Source organism: Typopeltis vanoorti, chromosome 24 (genome assembly GCF_054136105.1).
Source record: "Typopeltis vanoorti isolate ZY-2024b chromosome 24, IOZ_Tvanoo_1.0, whole genome shotgun sequence".
In the NCBI taxonomy this organism is placed as follows: Eukaryota; Metazoa; Arthropoda; class Arachnida; order Uropygi; family Thelyphonidae; genus Typopeltis; species Typopeltis vanoorti.
This window is the reverse complement of record NC_143572.1, coordinates 4,903,309-4,924,533: the sequence shown is the minus strand read 5'-3', so window position 1 is coordinate 4,924,533 and position 21,225 is coordinate 4,903,309. Positions and strand designations below refer to the sequence as shown.

The window sequence follows — 21,225 nt, the reverse complement described above, 5'->3', positions numbered from 1 at the left end:
TTAATTAATTTTCAGATATCGTAGGAGAAGTCCAAGAAGCTCACGAAGATCTAGAAGCAGAGATCGCAGGAAAAGTAGGAGTCGCAGTCGAGACAGACATAGGCATAGTCGTACCCGTGACAGGAGAAGGGGAAGTAGCAGAGATCGTTATCGGCGGCGTCGGAGCTCTAGCAGAGATGGATATAGGAGTAGAAGGCGTAGTCGTAGCAGGAGTCGAACCAGGATGACTGCAAGAGAAAAGAAAGAGAAATTTATTTCAGAATTGGTAGCAAAAGCTGGATTAGTTGCTGCAGGTATTTTTTATGAGTTTGTCTGTGGTTGAGCATTGTACTAATACAGAAAGGTCATATTATCACTAAGTTTTATAATAGTAAAGAATCTACTGGGTGATTTATTAACTTTTGATATGATAAAAATGCACTGTAAATGGTGTATGAAAGCCTAATTCTTAGTTTTATTGCTTTATAGTTCAGATTTATAACCTTCAACATACTGACATTTTTCATGAAACATTGTGCAAACTGGTTTTCCAACTCACTGAAAACATTACTCACTTGCTGCTTGGTTGTTTGAAAAATGGCTTTTGTGATCCGGACCTTAAGGATGTAGTTTTCATGAGTAGACAACTGATTTGACATGATCCCATAAAAAATAATCCAGCAGGATCAGATCAGGTGAGCATGTTGGACAAGCAACTAGCCAGTTATCCCAATCCACTTTTTGAGAAGACATCATTCAGAAACAATCCTACATCCAAAGCAGAGTGGCAGGATGCAACTCATGCTCAAAAAAAGTACTATCTAAAAGATTTAACCATTGTAGTTCAAGGATAAGGAAATTCCACTGCACTGCAATGTAACATTCATCAGTGAATTTCATCAAAAAAAGAGAAGGGACCAATAATGCATGCATAACTTCTTGAGGGCATAGCAGACTTTTTTGAAGAATCTTTTCATATTGCCAGGTTTTTTCTCCAAATGTGGCATTTATGGTTGACTGTCACTAATGTGGAAAGCTACCTCATCGGAAAGAAGCATTCCACTATTCAAAAACAAGCTCACGGAATTTGGCAATTTTGACATTAGTTGACAAATTATTATTTATATGGGTACGCCATGGAGACAGCTGTAGGAACCAGATTGACTATACAGTAATCCCTTGATTAATGCATTCTTTAAAACAGACGCATTAATCGAATATAATAACATATGGGAAAAAGCATAATTCGTTCCTCAAATTTCTTTTTTGACCCTTAATTTTTTTATAAAAGAATTAGGGTATGTCTCAGGGCCTAGTTAAAGAAAAACTGAAGCTGAAAGACAATAAAACATATTCAGAACATAAATTTATTATTCTACTTCTTAACAAAGAATTGAGCAAATGTAGTTTGGCGGGCATTCTGTTTTTTTTTTTTTTTTTTTTTTTTTTTTGTCCATACAACTGATGGTATGGCCCTATTGCCTCTTCTGCAAATTTTACTGCTTCTCTCTTCACCAGGGTCAGTCTCTAAGAATTGCTGTTTAAAATTTTCGATTGTACAGAAAGTTCTGCGAAATCTCTTTGGGCTTGTCAGTGATTAAATTTTCTTCATATTCTTCAGGATCTTCTCGCTGTGCATCTAAATTTAGCAGGTTGGAATCACTCACTTTCTCAGAATGAGATTTAATTAACTTAGATTCATTTGAAAAACCTCTAAAATCATTTGCACAATGTGCTTCCAAACAGCTCGCATATTGCCAGTAATTTCATTTGACTTTGCCACTTTATAACAAGGCTGAGATTTCTCTGATTTGGCCAGAAAACTCTTGGAAGGCATTTGCTTCCAAAAAGGCTGGTTTCATTGAAATTAAATATTTGTTGGTCACAATGGGCTATTGTGAAAAAATCTCTGGATAATATGCAGCCACCTCCTTATCTGCAGCTTCGCCTGTGATTAGAACATAATGTTGGTTATTTCTCTTTTTGAAATGCTCAAACCACCCAGCACTAGCGTGGAATTCTTCTTTTCCATCATTGATAACTCTTTCTTTCAAGGTTGCAAAGAGACTTAATGCTTTTGATTTAATAAGGTTAGTGCTTAGCGGGATCCATTTTTGGTTACAATCTTTGATCCATGTAGAAAGAAGTCTCTCTAAATACTTTGATTTTGAGTGCATTGCATGATGAACTTGAAGCTACCTTACCGTTCTCTTTGTATTCAGCAGTTTTGCTTAAAATTGTAAGGAAAATACATAAAAAAAAGTAAGGAAAATAATGGCAAAAGAGACACGAGAAATTATCAGCAAAATGCTATGTAATTAGCAGCGACATAAATGTTGGCGGTAAATTTGGAACATAGTGTACATGGAAACAGTGTCGTATGCCATTAAAAATAACTTTTTAAAATGTTTTAAATCGGTAACTTAATTATTTCATCATTGTGAGTAATCTTTTAAAATAGTTAGCCATAAAAGTATAGACAAAACAAATTTGAAATCTGTACCATTTATTTTTAAGATGTATATAGGCGCACTAATCGAATTTGGGTATCGAAAAAAAAAATGACGCACTAATCTGGGGGCGCATTAATTGAGGGATTGCTGTACAGTGATCAAAATATACCTGGGGCTGATATTGGATAATACCACAACCCTGTGGTCATTAAAGCAGCAATAAAATTAAAGAAAACAATGAAACCTATATACATAGAAAAATATGATCTTGGCTCCCTTAAAAATCAAGAAATACAAGATAAATTTTTAAAGAAACTGGCACAATCCACCACTGTTAATGTTTCTGATTCCACCAAGTATCCTTACCCTAAAGATGAGATTGAGAATAGATGGCAGAAATTTAAAGAGGGCATAAAAAGCATTAAAACAAACATTTCCCAAATTTGAGAAGAAGATGGGTAAATGACAAGATGCTGAAAATGATGGTGGAAAGAAAGAAGAAACACAATTGTCCTGAATACAAGAACTTAAACAAGGAGATCAGGAAAGAATGTAGGATTGCAAAAGAACTATGGCTCAACAAAAAAAAAAGTCTCTCTAAATACTTTGATTTTGAGTGCATTGCATGATGAACTTGAAGCTACCTTACCGTTCTCTTTGTATTCAGCAGTTTTGCTTAAAATTGTAAGGAAAATACATAAAAAAAAGTAAGGAAAATAATGGCAAAAGAGACACGAGAAATTATCAGCAAAATGCTATGTAATTAGCAGCGACATAAATGTTGGCGGTAAATTTGGAACATAGTGTACATGGAAACAGTGTCGTATGCCATTAAAAATAACTTTTTAAAATGTTTTAAATCGGTAACTTAATTATTTCATCATTGTGAGTAATCTTTTAAAATAGTTAGCCATAAAAGTATAGACAAAACAAATTTGAAATCTGTACCATTTATTTTTAAGATGTATATAGGCGCACTAATCGAATTTGGGTATCGAAAAAAAAAATGACGCACTAATCTGGGGGCGCATTAATTGAGGGATTGCTGTACAGTGATCAAAATATACCTGGGGCTGATATTGGATAATACCACAACCCTGTGGTCATTAAAGCAGCAATAAAATTAAAGAAAACAATGAAACCTATATACATAGAAAAATATGATCTTGGCTCCCTTAAAAATCAAGAAATACAAGATAAATTTTTAAAGAAACTGGCACAATCCACCACTGTTAATGTTTCTGATTCCACCAAGTATCCTTACCCTAAAGATGAGATTGAGAATAGATGGCAGAAATTTAAAGAGGGCATAAAAAGCATTAAAACAAACATTTCCCAAATTTGAGAAGAAGATGGGTAAATGACAAGATGCTGAAAATGATGGTGGAAAGAAAGAAGAAACACAATTGTCCTGAATACAAGAACTTAAACAAGGAGATCAGGAAAGAATGTAGGATTGCAAAAGAACTATGGCTCAACAAAAAAAAAAGCAAGGAAATTGAACTTTTGGACAAAAAGCACAAAACCAGAGAACTGTAACAAAACCAGATGAACAGTAACTAAATGTTACTGTTCATCAAAAATAAATTAAGTATTATATCAGAAAATCACAGGCACTCCTATCATAAAACGATCAGGTTGCTTTTTTTTTGTCCTTTAAGGAAGAAAATATGAATTTTGTAATAAGAAGTTTCCTATTTCAGTCTCAAAGTCTGACACATAACCCAGTTTGGTAATTCAGATTCTGCATAAAGCTTTACAATTCTTTAACCATTTTACTTCAAGTGATTTCCAAAAATAAGATACGTCTTTGCTAATCTAGGATTAGGCAGGCTGTTCTTGGATTTCTTCGGAAAAATTCTGAAAAACTAATGGTCTTTCTTTCTTTCTTTCTTGGAGTTAAAGCATAGAAGCACAAATGTGATAATCAAAAACTTTTTATTAAAAATTGCCCATATCCATTCTTTTGAAATGGGCTTTTAAAGTTTTACTATTTTCTGCTATGCCAGAGCATTATTTTGCTTATGCCCATGCATTGTGTTGGTGGTGTGGTGTAACCTCTCCTTCTCCCACCATTCAACCAAAGCTCTTTATAAGCAGATAAGTAGCTTATATGATGACATGTACTTTATTCACTACCATAGTAATTTATTGCACCACTCATAATACCACAACTGTAAATAGGATATTTGTCTATAACTCTACTCATATTCATTCTTATTCTTTCCCTCATATGTCAGTCATATGAATAGAGTTCATATCTGATTAATGAAGATGGAAATATACCAACACTTCTAGAAATTTAAAAAGTATGCAAATATAGAATTCTACTTAATTATGATTATTAGTATAATCTAAACAGTCTTTTCCCGCAGTGTGACTTCTATAAGCTCCCTCTCTTCTTTTGTTCGAAATGTTTTTTTTTTCTTTCTTTCAAAGATCATTTGTAATAGCCTTTCATAACTGTCATTGATAAATCTGTTATTATTAAAAATGCAGGTTTGGTTTCTCGTGAACTTCAAATAACAATTTGTCTCATGCCCATCATGACTGTCTTAATAAACATACTGATCCCTTTTTTCCTAGCTAAGATTGGTCACACTCCTGTAATTTTCTGAATACTTTCCTATAATTGGAGAGTATCAAGAAAAGTTGCATGTTATTATTATATAAGTATCAAATTGTAATCAGAAGACCCATCGTGGAAGATTCATTTATTCGCACACTGGCCATTCACCCAATATGTATCATACTTCTCCTTGAACTCATTCAAGAAGCACTCACAACCACCTTTAGCAACGTATTCAACACAGTCCCTAGCACCCTTGTCATGCACTGTAAAGTCTTCAGTGTCAATCTTAAAAAACCCCTTTAATAATTTAAATACTTCTATCATGTTTCCTCTTTGTCTGTCAGCTAATTTTTGAAGCCTACAGATTGTCAGTCTATTCTCATATGGATCCTCTCCACAACTTCGTCAGAATGGAATCTGGGAGTCCAGATCTATGCACAGTAATCCAGTGTAGTCTTATATAGGGGAACAACAACCTCTCTATCCCTGCTTGTGTGTTCTTCAACAACCATGTAATCTGATGCAGTGTTTTGGTTACCTTCTCAATAGGCCTTACAATAGATTCACAAGAGGTTCACAATCATGCCCAAGTTCCTGGCCTCACCAGTTTCAGTTCCACCAATATAGTAAACAGCTTCTGATCTCTTCACAAAGTGCATTACCTTACACTTGGCCTCATTAAACTGGCTGCCATTTACCTTTGCCCATACTGCTAGTCTTGTCTTCCTGCAGGATCCAAATAATCAAATTCATATCCATCCTCATTTGCTCCAATTCATGTGATACAGCTCTATATCAAATCTTGTGAAATTCTTTTGTAAAAGTCTAGCAATATCTCTGAGTAGCCATTTCCTTTATTGAACTACATTGTTACTTGATATAAGCAAATTATTAAAGCAAAACCAACCCTTCCCCAAACCATGTTGTCCCATATAGAGTATCATATTCCTAACCACTCAGTCTTGAATTCTGTCTTTCACCACTTTCTCCAATACCTTAACCACCACTCCTGAGATGCTGAATGGTCTATAATTTGCTGCTGCTGTCTTGGAGCCTCTTTTATGCAGTGGGATTATTTTGTCCCCTTTCCACTCCAATGGCACCTTCCTACTACTGAGGCTTAAATTTAAACAGCTTAGTCAGAAGAGCTGATAATTCCCTTGCACATTCTTGTAATAGATGGGTTGATATGCCACGTAATCCCTGTATTCGAGGTTCTGCAATATTTTAAGCACCTCTATTCAACCTCTATTCTATCAGTCAAATCAAACTTACTCTGCAAACTCCACACTATTCCTCCCGTACAATCTTCATACTGACTCATTTGCAATCGTAGCTCTGTCTCAGCTCACTTCTGTCATAGAATGTCACATCTGGCATTGTGATATCACCACCACCCCTGCAAAACACTCACTCGGTAATTCAACTATTTTGGTTTTGTTCTGTTACTTCCCCACCATCAGAGAGTTAACTCTGATGTAACACTGTATAAAGTCATCCTTTCATAGTCATTCCTATGAGTATGTCAGCTAGCTTTCTCCTATAATTAGCTTTGGCCTTCCTTACCATACCTGTCACCCTTCTTGCATCTTATACTGCTCATGGGCATGCCAATCACCTTTTTCATCATAATCCCTCCACAACCTTTTCTTTGTGTGCAACTCCTGCTTAATGAAGCTAAATCATGAAGTATGCATTCAGATACTTCTTTCTTCAAATACCCCTTGACCATCTCCCATGCACCAACATCTCTCCCCTCAATTCTTATACCATTGCTCTGCTGAAAGATGTCTCATCAGCTTGTCATAATTATCTGCTTTGTAATTCCACATACATTCCTTCTTAACAGAAAATTCTGCATATCTGGCAATCTACCAGGTCTTGACCTGGTAGATTGCCAGATTAGCAGATTAGCATAGGTTCTCTGATGTAGTGATTAGATCCAGCACTCTTGAACCTTGTGTCCCCTCCATTACTTGTTGCTTCAGGTAATTATCTCTCAGCAGCTGTTTAAATTCCATTTCCTTCTATGCCTGTAACATTTCTCCTCTTAATCTGTCCCCATAATTACCTGACCTGCACTCATGCTAACTTGTGAGTGCATGTTATCTATATTCTCCCATATACCCTTGGATTATAACAGCAGCCAATTGCATATTTAGCCCAGTTAGTCTATTTCACACCATATAGCTTCAAATGAACTGTTCTCTGAATCCCTGTCCCCCTGATGTATTTTTCTTTTTTGGCTTCAATTCCTCTATCATTAGAAATCCCCCCCCCCCCCCATCCTGTTCCTTCTGTCCTCTGAAGACTGCACATTCTTTTTCTATGACTATATCATCTTTGGTCAACCACCTCTCACTAATGCCTACTATAACTTTTGACCAAGCGGTGCTAACTAATGCTAAAAACTCCTCAACCTCATTTTGAATACTTCTGGCATTCAAATTAACCTGCACTGCTAAATTTTGCATAACGTGATCACTCTCCACTTACTAACCACACTAGGTTGCCTGGATCCATGCTCACCTTGGCCTCCCTTCCCCAAACATTCTAGTTTCCCTGACTTTGTACTTCCAAACTCTCTGAACAATACTTTCTCAAGACACCTGACACCAAATCCGTTCAGATGCAAGCCATCTACCTTATATAAATCCTTCCTTCCATCAAACTTACTCTGCAAACTTCACACCATTTCTCCTGCACAATCTGTATACTAACCATTTACAAGCTCTGTCTCAGCTTCTATCATACAATGGCAACAGACTCAAAACTTTTACTTTTTTGCAAGCACTAGCAACTCTTTCACATCTTATCGTATACTGCACATCTCCTGCTTAATCATTTGTACCAACCAAAATAAACATCTTTCATCTTAACTCTGCATCACTGACATCATATATCTTACATATCTGAATTTATTGTTTTGATTTGTACCACAGATAAAAAAGAAATTACCATTTAATTCCACAAATAAATTAAAAATCAATCAAATTTCAGTTTACTTCCTTACATTTAATTATAGAATTTTTTTAAGTTGCTTCTGTTAAATCTTAAGCATGCAAGACCTTAAGATTTCATTTGGTTAATTTCATTTAGTAATTTACTTCTTCTTTTTAGATGTTGCTAATCTGGAAAAAGCTAGTAACCTTCCTCTTAGTCTTGGAGTAACATCTAGTGCTATAACACCACAAATGGTATTGCAGCAAACTATGGCAGCCATGAATGCTCAAGCACAAGCACTCACTGGTATAACACTTCCTAAATATTATAATCCTGCAGCTGTCAATCCCTTAAAATATGCAGAACAAGTTCAAAAGAGAAAGTTGCTATGGCAATCTAAAGAAAAACCTGAAGTGAGTACTTTAACGAGAGAAAAGTCTAAGATTAGGCTATATTTCTTGACTTATAAAATCAAATCCTAAATGTTATTAATAGTGTCTTAGTTTTTTTATTTTATTTTATTTTTTTTTTTGTGACATATTTTTCTTCATCTTTTCTTTCATAGTTACATGATGATCAGCATTGATTATAATAAATTATGGAGACGACAACCATGTCAGAATAATAACTTCCATTTAATATAAATCAGAATAACTCAACATTTTGATCATCATATCAAGGTCATCATCTGGAGAGAGAGAGAGAGAGAGAGAGAGAGAGAGAGAGAGAGAGAGAGAGAGAGAGAGAGAGAGAGAGTGTGTGTGTGTGTGTGTGTGTGTGTGTGTGTGTGTGTGTGTGTGTGTGTGTGTGTGTGTGTGTGTCAGATTTGCAGTAGAGCCATGGACAGACAGTTTTGGAGTAATCTTGGAAATGCCTTCATTCAGCAGTGGATGGAGAATGGCTGCTGCTGATGATGATAATACACACACACATATAAGCTACATTACAATGCAACTAGTAAGAACAAGTTCCTTTCAAATCAGTTTGGTGTAGGCCCTTCACCAAAATGGAAGTGACTTCTGTTTTTTATTTTAACGGATTGGAATTGTTTATCCAGTTTCACTAATATAAAGTAAGTTACAGGAACTCTGATTTCGGTATACAGCTGCATTGCTGGTATAGCATTTGAGATAACCCAGACACTCCACTTCTGATGGCATTTAGTGCTTGTCAGGTATTGGGGTGTGTCTGTGTTTAGCTCTGTGGTTGGTGGGAAATTTATACACAAAAGGAATTTCTAGAATCTAGAATTCTCCTAAAAGTCCTGATGACGCCCCCTAGCGGGCTATATAGGTATTCTTGGCCGTTGGGCTGAAGGTCTCCTGATGTATGTCTCCCAAATTTGTTGAGGTTTGGCATGTTTCTTAGGGCTGAGGCTGATTCCATGAAAAGTCTTTCAAATTTGAACTTGGTATGGTGTATTATTGTGGCTTTCTTCCACCGTATTCTATGGCGTATATCCAGAGCATAGTCTGCAAGACCAGAGTGGCTATACTGGTTAAAACAGATGTAGTCCTTGTGTTCTGATATTCAGTGTCCTGCCTGTTTGGCCAAAGTTGGACAGCTTACAGCTGCAAGGGACCTGGTATACACCAGGTAGGTCTAGGGGAAGTGGTTGGTCTTTAGTGGAGCGGATAAGGGATGCCAATTTTCTATATGGTCTGTAACAAGAGGTGAAGTCATGTTTCTTTAAGATTTTGGTAATTTTTCCGAAGTGCCTCGGATGTAGGGAATGGTGATGGATTTAGAGTAATCCTTGTTGTGAAGGGGTGGAGGGTTCTGGTTTACTGGTTTCAATATTTTTATTTTTTTTTGGGGGGGGGGGGGGGTAGCCATTGGCTGAGAAAGTGTTGAGGATGTGATTTACTTCAGTGGTTAGGCATTGCCATTTGAACAGATTAGTTTGGCCCTGTTGTGTAGTGTCTAAACTCCATATTGTTGTGTGTGTGTGGTGGTGGGGGAGGGAGGAGGGATTGTTGGTGAATGTATCTGCCTGTATGGGTGGGTTTTCTATAAACTGAGAAAACCATGGTTCCATCAGGCTGGTGGGTGTCTAGTAAAGGGAGGCTGTTGTTTTCCTCTTTTTGCAGGGTGAACTTGATTCTGGGGTGTTGGTTGTTTAAGTGTGGTAAGAAGGAGAGGAGTGTATCCGAGCCATGTGGCCAAATAGCGTCAACACAGTGAAGCTATATAGTTGGTTTTTGTGGGGCAGAGTTTAAGGCTTTCTCTTCAAAAGTCTCCATAAAGAAGTTGGCCAAGGGTGGGTAGAGAGGTGAACCCATGGCTGTTCCCTCTATTTGTTTGTAGAATTTTCCCTGTCAAACGAAATAGCCTGCGTTCATTGTGAACTGAAATAGGGCTGAGATATTGGGAGGAAATTTAGTATTGGATTAGCTCTAAGGTTTCCTTGAGTGGGACATTTGTGAATAAGGAGGAAAACTGACCATTTTGTCAGTATGTTGGAGTGTAAGGTTTTCTATGCTGGCTTTGAAGTGAGCTGAGTTTTTTATGTGTGATGGTGTGTTGCCAGTATAGTGTATGAGCACTTTGGCCAAATGTTTAACTAATTTGTATGTGGGAGAATCAGTGCCATCCACTATAGGACGTAATAGCACATTTTCTTTATGTATTTTTGCGAGTTCATATATATGGGGGTGTTATAGAGTTAAACGGTTTTAATTTGTTAGTAACTTCTACAGGCCAAGAAGTGACATTCTTAAGGAGCCTATGGAGTTTTCTGATTTGTGAGTAGGTTGGATTGTATTCAATAGGGAGGTAAGTAGCTCGATCTAATAACAGAGCATTAAGCTTAGATGTCCGTTTGGTTGAGTACTATGGTAGCATTTCCCTTATCCGTTTTGTTGATTACTATTCCCTTGTTTTTCTTCATTTCCTGCAGAGCTTTATATTCACTATTGGATGTGTTGGTTTTTGGTGGTCTTGCTTTGGTGAGAACACAAGCTACATCCAGTCTAATATTGTTGGCAATGTGGTTTGGAAGGTGGCGGATCCCGCATTCAATCTGGATCATTATATCCTCGACAGGTATGTTCTTGGGAGCAGTGGTGAAGTTGTGGCCACATGAAAGAGCGATGAATGCTGCAGGCTTCAATGTAACTGAAGAAAGGTTGACTACAGTTTTGGTTCAGAGGTCGAGTTCTTTTTTAATTTCTCAAATTTCTTAATATGTCGACCCCATATTTTCTGAAATTCTTTATCTGCCGCAGTGCATGAGACATCATATAAAATTACGTTGTGAATTCCTTAAGTTAATTAATAATCATGTATAACCAACGTATAAGCCTTTCTGCGAGAATTACTATCATCCACGGAGATATCCATCTCACGCAAGGCCTGCCAATTCGGTAAATGAAGCTAAGTTATGAAGAAGTTATAAATAGGTTTCACCTGTAAATTTTCGGATTCAAGATGGGAGAAATCTTAGAAAAATTGTAATTATACACTCTGATAGGTTAAAAAGGTATTTTTAAGGAGTAAAATTTAATTGTTAGGAGAGAATATGAATAAAATATTGAAAGATGAAAGTTTTCCTGATAGTAATTGTGCACCATGTTCACAATCATCTTGTATGATAGGAAATAGTTTAAAACTTCATATTTCAAATACATGGAAAAGGAAGGAATTAAGAAATTCTGGTAAAACTAAACCCAATTGCATAGGAATTTCCAGAAACACATAAGTACATAATTCAGATAATGTACACCATCAGTGGTATTAATTATAACGAATCTAACTTGGATGAAATAGTGGCCGAATATCATAGAATGGTTTACTGAAAATTAAATAAACCAGTGGAAAGTGAAAATACCTCAAATTTAGTTAGAGAAGATAATGCATCTCAGCCTTTAGAATTTGATTTTAATTTGTAGATAATAATGAATTGGAAGATAATGAAAATTAATTTCCAATTGTCTGTGGAATCAAATGATTCTGAAACTATTACTAATTCAGAAATTATAATGAATCATTACATAATGCTCATTATAATTTTAAATCTGGGCATGTTGGGTCAAGAAACACAAGATAGTCTGCATTTCAGAATAATGTTAGAGTGTGGCATCTGTTTTAGAAAATTGGAAAATAACTAAATTTCTTTTTGGTAATGGTAGGTTTTCAAGTAACTGCTTTGTTCACTGGAATTCTTTTCTTATGATTATGGATCTGTTCAGAAATGATTTTATCAACATATTAAGGAAAACAGAATATAGTTTTTGGATTTAAAAAAAAGTAGAGATAAATTTGTGTTATATCAACTATTTTCTTTTTTAAGCCTTGTAATCCATGTTCTCTTCATTACTGACTTGTACATGGGTTTTCAATCTTATCTTTAGAAAAAAATTAATAAAAACCTTTCTTTACATAGGCTGTGCTTTCTATAAGAAAACTACAGTTTTATGTTTCTTAATAAGTAAAATGATTTAGTGACTGCCTGTTGTTCATTCAAACAGGCATAGGTTATTTGTAGGTTTTGACAAATTATGCAAAACTAAAAAAAAACTCGCTAAAAAAAACAAAAAAAAAAACACCTCCCCCACTTTTTTAAATATGTTCCAATAAGTAAGTTGGAGTACTACATCTGTGTTTTAATAAAAAATAAAAGGTATTGGCAGAATAAAATTATATTTTCATTAAATATTCTTTTTTGCCTGGGCTGCAGCTACTTGGCAGCAAAATCTGCTCTTCTTCACGAGTGACTGTATTTGTCAAGCTCTGGTTATTACTGTGAATTTTAATTATTTTTTCATGATTATTTCTTTTGTGGTGATGTTTAAACAATTGCAGATCATAGCTGATTGTAATCATCCTAATATTTTGTGATCTTTTGAAATTTTTCATTGTAATGATTTTGCGTATTATGTTCAAAATTATTTGCCTGTCTACATTTATTGCTTTTAATCTCTCCATAGCAAAAGTCATCTTCTGTGTGGGAAAAATTAACATTTTCACAGGATCAAGATGGAAAGATGACAGCCAAATTTAGAAAACTTATGGGAATCAAATCTGAAGATAGTGGGGAAACCAGCCAGGCACAGCAAGAAGAAATTCAAGAACAGCCTACTAAGGGAGGAGATGATGTTGCCTTTAAGAAACAGGAGGCCCTTTTTCGTGACTTAGACCAACAATATGAAATGGCTAGAATGTCTACACATACACACAGAGGAGTAGGTCTTGGATATACATCACATGGTTCTATATATCCTGCTCCACCAAAATGAACATTATGGTAAATTTTAAATGTTTATTTGCAGCGTTGAATTACCAGTGTTTGCTGTACAATGTCTGTTTATTTTACTTTTAGGGTTTTGGAACACTGTACAGCATACAAGATTGAAAAGAAATGCATAGAAAATTAAGAATATTCTGATATTCTTGTTAAGTCGATACATTTATATAAACTTCATTTATATGCATTTCTTTCTTAATTACTGCAAAAAATGCAGTAGAACTGGAAGTCATCACTGGTGTACTTAAATACAGAACTACTTGTTGAAGAATCGTGATGTGTCAGCCTTTTTAAGTACACGAACTATGCCAGGAATGCTTAAAATTGAATCAATAGTGTATATAGAATCAGTTTCTGTACCATATTTATCTTTTTTCTTTTCATTTTTGTGTAAGTATATATACAGATCTTGTCTCTGGTATGATATTTTTGTCTGATAGGAGAATGTTTAAATTGCAAGATGCTGATGGACAGTATGCCTAGGCATTGGGTTTTAGCCCAGCACTTTGTGTTTGTATATGTAAAACGTTTCTGTGAATAAAAGCAGATTGTAAATTTTCTGCCTTTTTCATAATAATAAATAGCATTACCTCTTAATGCTATGAGCATTCACAATAAGAAATGGTCATAGTATACGTGAGTTGGGATTTAAACTGTAGTATCGATACTGCAAATTAAGGGAGTATATAGTCAACCTCAGTAGGAGTCCTAAGAACTAAAGGAATCTTATACTGAATTTCCTTTCAAATTGAAGTGGTGTTTTTAAAGAACTTCGAAGACTTTTTGCCAAATGGTTATGTGAGTTCACTATCCAAAAAAAACTTGAAATAAGTATGTAAGCAGCATGCTATATTTTTCTGAAATGTAGTGCTTCTCTTAACATGTTCTCCACCAGTTTGTGATAGTGAGACATTTTGGGCCACTGTTCCTTCGTCTTCAAAATTAATTGTTCTTAGGTGCCTTGGTTTGGTCCACACCTAACTTTCAGTCCCAAAGATATTTTTTTGGATGAATGAGGACATTGCAGACTGATCATGTTTTGTTTGAACCATATGTATAATGTGCATTGCCGTGTTGAAAGTAATCCTAATCTGTTCTTATCCTGAGAAATTAAATAATGGATGTTACTATTTATGTTAGAAATAAATATTTACAAAAAGCAAAATTTTTGTCTAATGTCAAATACATTCTCAATGTGAACAGACAATACAATAGTATAGCAGTTGAAATTTTTAAGACTTGATATAATACATGATATCTGTTGCAAGAGGACAGCTTTAATCTGTAACTGTTAGAATTCAACAAAATTATTATTCGTTAATAACACAATAATAGGAAGAGTATTTGAGTAAGATAAACTTCCCACTCTCATTCCCATGGTTGGATTATTGCTTCTGGCCTTCCCACCCAAACATATGCAATGAACATAATCGCCAAAGTAATTCTCACTGGCATGGAAACATACATTCCCCACACTACTCTGAACTGCTGTCCCCCTAACTAAACCATAGTTCTTCAAAAGATGTGCCAAGGGTGTACAAATGAAAAATCGAGCATACCATAACCTCACTTCAAGAACTTCGTCCTCCTTTAGTGCTTATACTCAAGCCAAAATGGATGCAAGAAAACTATCAATGCTTTCCAAAACTTGAAACAACAAAAAGCAGGAAATTTGCAGTCTGTCCAAGCCGAGCCGATCTACTCACATATTGGCCTGTTTTGCCAAAACAATTGCTCGTAACTTTTGTCCAATACTATTCCTGCCCCTATCATACCCAGATGGCTCATCATCATCCACAGAAAAAGCCAATTTCCTGACTTCACACTTTGCTTCCAATGCACATGTAACTGACAATGGTAAATGTCCAACATAGTACCCGTATATCCTTTTTGCCAGAAAGAGACCAGAAAAAAAGTCTCCTGCCCTGATGGCATTCATCCAGTTGTCCTAAAGATTTCTGCACCAGAACTAACTCTTATCCTATGTCGTTTGTATGCTCTTACTCCACTGGTACCTATTCCACAGCCTGGAAATTGGTCTGAATTCAACCCATTCCCAAGAAAGGTGACAAATCACTGCCATCTAACTACTGCACTATCTCATTTACCTCAGCCCTGTCTAAAGTAATGGAGAAACCTTCAATTCCCAACTCCTACACTGCCTTGAAGACACCCAGCTAATAAATGACCATCAGTATGATTTCTGTTGCTGCCAATTAATAGGAGACTTACTCACCCATCTCTGGACAAATGCCATGGACAAATTTATGAATCTCAAGTGGTTGCACTTGATATCTCCAAAGCTTTTGACTGGATCTGGCAAAAGGCTTAATAAGCAAACTTCCATCGTTTGGTCTGTCTGAATGTACACTGTGTTGATGGTGGATAGTTCCTTATCCTCTCACCATTCAACTAATGCTGTGGTTCCACAAGGTTCTGTTCTCTCACCAACCTCCTTCCTTCTATATATCAAACTACTTCAGTTGACCTCAAACCCAATACACAGTTTTGCAGATGACAGTACATTGCACTCCTCCCTTTCATTTAGTAAACCTTACTCTACACAACTCACCTCAACCATCACCAAGCCATCCCCCAATGGGGTTCAGATAACCTAGTCAATTTCAATGCTGATAAAACCCAGTTCTGTCTTATTTCTCACGAAAAACAAAAGAACTATTTTCTCCCAGTATTATTTTTGACAACACTCAAATTTCCAGACAAGATGAGATTTCTCTTGGAATTACCCTGACATCAAGCCTCTCCTGGCATAAACATATCACAACTATTGCATCTTCAGCTTCTAAAAAACTTAAGATTTCTTAAGTATAAAGAGCTAATAAGCTTCATTTCGGCTATGAAAACATTACTAAAATTAAGGGGATATTAAATCCCACATAGTTTTAAAACCGAATAAGAAACTCAAAGATAGGAATCAGAGAGTTTCTTGCCGAATATAGTAAACTATAAAGTATCGGCGAACACTAGCGTTAGCAAATGCAAGTGATCCTAGTACGTAGTACAATCTCGGGCAACTCGTTGCAAAGGTGAGTAAAGTTCAGATCGCTATTCTTAGGTATTATCCATAATGTAAAAACACATTTCCTAGGAAAAGTATGTTGTTATTACATTATGGAGGGAGGTCACCACCCAGACCGGTTTCAGCCTTTTTTGAGGCCTCATCAGTGAGTGGCTAGACCTAATACCGAGGCCTCAAAAAAGGCTGAAACCGGTCTGGGTGGTGACCTCCCTCCATAATGTAATAACAGCATCCTTTTCCTAGGAAATGTGTTTTTACATTATGGATAATACCTAAGAATAGCGATCTGAACTTTACTCACCTTTGCAACGAGTTGCCCGAGATTGTACTACGTACTAGGATCACTTGCATTTGCTAACGCTAGTGTTCGCCGATACTTTATAGTTTACTATATTCGGCAAGAAACTCTCTGATTCCTATCTTTGAGTTTCTTATTCGGTTTTAAAACTATGTGGGATTTAATATCCCCTTAATTTTAGTAATGTTTTCATAGCCGAAATGAAGCTTATTAGCTCTTTATACTTAAGTAACTTAATGGTTGCACCTACTTGGAAAACTCGTTCGCAGAGTATATAAGTTCTTTTCGCTATACACTTCGGTATTAGGTCTAGCCACTCACTGATGAGGCCTCAAAAAAGGCTGAAACCGGTCTGGGTGGTGACCTCCCTCCATAATGTAATAACAGCATACTTTTCCTAGGAAATGTGTTTTTACATTATGGATAATACCTAAGAATAGCGATCTGAACTTTACTCACCTTTGCAACGAGTTGCCCGAGATTGTACTACGTACTAGGATCACTTGCATTTGCTAACGCTAGTGTTCGCCGATACTTTATAGTTTACTATATTCGGCAAGAAACTCTCTGATTCCTATCTTTGAGTTTCTTATTCGGTTTTAAAACTATGTGGGATTTAATATCCCCTTAATTTTAGTAATACTTAAGATTTCTCTTTCGGTCAAGACATTACTTCACCTCTGAACAGCTGTTAACCTTATACAAATTACAAATCTGCTCAGCAATTGAATACTGCTGTCACATTTGGAGTGGGCTCCCTCCATCACCAAGCCATCCCCCAGTGGGGTTCAGATAACCTAGTCAATTTCAATGCTGATAAAACCCAGTTCTGTCTTATTTCTCACGAAAAACAAAAGAACTATTTTCTCCCAGTATTATTTTTGACAACACTCAAATTTCCAGACAAGATGAGATTTCTCTTGGAATTACCCTGACATCAAGCCTCTCCTGGCATAAACATATCACAACTATTGCATCTTCAGCTTCTAAAAAACTTAAGATTTCTCTTTCAGTCAAGACATTACTTCACCTCTGAACAGCTGTTAACCTTATACAAATTACAAATCTGCTCAGCAATTGAATACTGCTGTCACATTTGGAGTGGGCTCCCTCAAATTGCTCGTCTCAATACAGAGGAGAGCAGTTAGATTGATTAATAACCATCTCTTACCAACTCACTCCTTCCACTTTCATACAGACTTGGTTTCTGCAATATGTGTATTCTATAAATATTTCCATGGCAAATGTTCATCTGAAATACCATCAGTGATTCCCCTGCTTAGTACTAAGCCCATTGGAGCACGTGCAGCTGCTGCTCAACATCCCTTCACATTACACTTTGAAACCCATAACACAAGTTTGTTTTTCCTCCTCCTTCATCCCTGTTACTGTTTCATTGTGGAACATTCTTTCCCCCTGATGTTTTTCCCAGGGAATACAATATACAGGCTTTTATAAATCAAATGAGAAGTTTTTCCTTTGCAAACCCACTACCCATATATGCTAATGTACTATAGGTTGATGAACCAAACTCATGTAGGCTCATCAAAAAAAAAAAAAGTCATTTTTGTTTGGATTAGGACGATAAATATGGGCATTACAGTTTTTTTTAACACTTTAAACTTAAAAATTAGCTTTTCCTTCAAATTTGATAAATTATTCCATGTTGGACACAGGAAGTTCAAGAGGCAGTGAAGGAAAAGAAGAAAGCATATCAAAAGTTTTTGGTGAATAACTCAGCTTGTGCTCTTAGAGAAACAGAGACAAATGTAAGAAAGCTAAACATTAGTACAATTAGCTAAAAGTCATGGGAAGACTTTGATAAGAGCATAGAAATTAAATATCCAGAAGATGGCAAAATATTCTGGAAGCTGTTGAAAAAACTCAAATGGAGGAAAGAATGCTGTAAAAGGAATTAGAGATAATAAAGGTGACATGATAACTGGAGAAAAAGATATCTTTGATGTATGGAGTAATTACTTCGAAAAATTGTTAAATGAAATAAGCAGTGACAGCACAGTAGTAAAACAACATTCGGTCAGGAATGCATATGCATACCTGAAGTAGGGAAAAAAAAAACATCGAAAGTCAGAAATGTGGAAAAGCACCAGGAGTATATTGAAATTTGACCAGAAATGCTCAAGTATGGAAGTATAAAGGTCTTGCACTGGCTGCACGGCATAGTTCAGAAGGCCTGGACAGAGGGACGAATTCCAGATGATTGGAGTAGAGCTCTCATAATAGGCATATATAGAAAGGGAAATAAAACCAAATGTGAGAATTACAGAGGTAGTTCCCTACTCAGTGTTGCTGGTAAGATTTATGCAAGTATACTTGAGAAATGGTTGAGAAGGATTGTGGAAGGGAAACTTGGTGAAGAACAAGCTGGATTCAGGCCAAATACAGGATCAGATTTTCACTTTACAACAAATAGTTGAGAAATCATGGGAATATAACAAACATCTGTATTTAAGTTTTGTAGACCTGGAAAAGACATATGACTGTTGCCAAGAGAGAACTGTTCAAAACGCTACAGTTATATCGTGTCAGTGAGACATTATATCAACTTAGTCTTTATTTGAGTTGTAAGTCGGCAATCAGAATTGAAGGAAGTACAGGAAAGCGGTTTAATGTTAAATCTGGTGTCAAACAAGAATGTGCATTATCTCCTCTGTTATTCATTATCTATATGGATCACATTATGAAGGAAAGTGGTATTAAACCTGATATCAAAATTAGAGATGTTAATCTCAGCTCTTTACTTTATGCACATGATGTTATACTCTGAAATAAATCCAGTATTAGTTTGCAATATTCCCTGACTTAATTGAATAAGTGTTGTAATAGGTTTGGTATGGAAATCGGCAATAATAAGACAAAGACAATGGAAACAGGAAACATCGAGAATATCAACTGCATTGTGAATGGAGAACCTATAGAACAAATAAACCATTTCAGCTACTTTGGCACAACCTCACCACAGGCCTCTCCCCTGAATCAATGTTTTCTTCAGGATTTGCAACTGAATCTCCAAGGTTTGGTTCCTGTTCTCAAACTCATTCATTTTTTCTTGAATAATGTTTGCATATTTTAGTCTACAGTTCACGTCTGAGAGCTGCTCAACTTTTATTCGCTTGAAAACTTTCTTCCACATTCTTCTTTTCAATATGAAATTCAGTTTTATTCTACTCAAGACTAAATAGTGATCACTTCCAATTTCATATCCTCTGTACACTCTGGTGTCCTGCACCAGGGAGAAAATATCACTATCAACAATAACATAGTCAATGAGACTTTTCTTATTCCTTGCCTCTTCTCTCCATGTGAATTTGTGCACATTTTTATGTTGGAACATGGTGTTAGTAATAACCAGTCCATGTCCTGAGCAGAAATCCAACAGATATTTGCCATTATTATTAGCCTTGCTCTTTTCTCCAAATTTTCTCAAAATATTTTTATATTTCTGACAATCATTTCCTATTCTGCTGTTTAGATCCCCAACAAGGACCAACTTTTCCTTTTTCATTGTGCTAGTTGCTTTCTCTAAAGTCTCAAAAAATTCCTTGACTTCTACCTTCATAGAACTTATTGCGGGCACAAATAAGTCATTGTCTAGTTTTCCATTCTGGTATTTGCCCACATCACTCTGATATGGCTTGCCATTCAAGAAGATTGCCTCGTATTTAGTGTCAAATGCTATAGCTATTTCTTTTTCCCAGATAAAGCTCTCCTCTTGCAATGGATCTCATGCATAATATCACACAATTTTCATTTATCATTCTGTTGTATTTTGTCTGACTTTTGCATTGAGAGTGATCTTGAAAGAAGAGGAAAAAATTACTTTTAGTAAATAATTATTTCCATTGTAAGTAACTTCATTTGTTTACGATGTCGTCCTATTACATTTCTCATGTTCATATGAATTTGCTGTGTGTAGTACTACCACAGTGTTCAATGAATTGCTTACATTATCCAGAATATTGAACATGTTGGCATTTATGTACCTTTGCAATCATCCATTGCAGTAATCATTTAGCCTAGATTGCATCATCTTTAGCCATCTGATCAGATCATGAACTTTATTTATTGTTCTGGTTGACATGTGACTAGTGTGTCGTTACCTTTCTGTAGGAAAACTGTTAATCTTTACAGAAGACCAACTACATATGTCACCCATGATAATAAATAGTGTCAAGAATATAACTGGTCCACAGTGTATGTGGGAGCTGGTGATACATAGAATGATGAATATATGCAGAAAAATGATTTTGTCAAACGGCCATTTTTCAGTATGCTTGATTATTGTCTTAATAGGGGGATCAATGCTTCCACAATCTGTACGAATTGTTTCAGCAATGAATTTTGTATAATTGTTGCAAGACTGGAAATAATCTACTTCTTGAAAAAAAATGAAACCTATTATATATTTTGTTACTTTCATTCTTATTTTTTTTTGAGTTGTTACATAGGAGAATAACTCAACATTGCATAGTGATCTGAAGTCAAGAAAAATGCCCAAGTATATGGAGTGTTCTCTAATCTAATATTAATGACTGTTGATGATTAGTGCAGTTGGAAAAGGGAAGCTTGGAGTTATATTAAAATCTCGAAGAAAAATTACTTCAAGAATTAAATTAGACTTCAAAGATATTTAGTGAAATATGATAAAAAGAGACAATATAGAAGATAGCTCCA

At 35.8% G+C, this 21,225-nt stretch overlaps 1 protein-coding gene across 5 annotated transcripts in view; it reads left to right on the top strand.

Moving 5' to 3' along the window:
* LOC150092901 (uncharacterized) overlaps positions 1-13,750 on the top strand; it is a 143,068-nt gene extending 129,318 nt beyond the window's left edge. For all 5 annotated transcript variants that reach the window (XM_090414042.1, XM_090414041.1, XM_090414039.1 and 2 more), the window contains 3 exons: positions 16-293; positions 8,125-8,360; positions 12,876-13,750. In XM_090414042.1, the coding sequence (XP_090270168.1) occupies positions 16-293; positions 8,125-8,360; positions 12,876-13,184 (823 nt within the window). In that variant the 3' untranslated portion in view covers positions 13,185-13,750. The remainder of the gene's footprint in view (positions 1-15; positions 294-8,124; positions 8,361-12,875) is intronic.
* Positions 13,751-21,225: the final 7,475 nt, after the last annotated feature.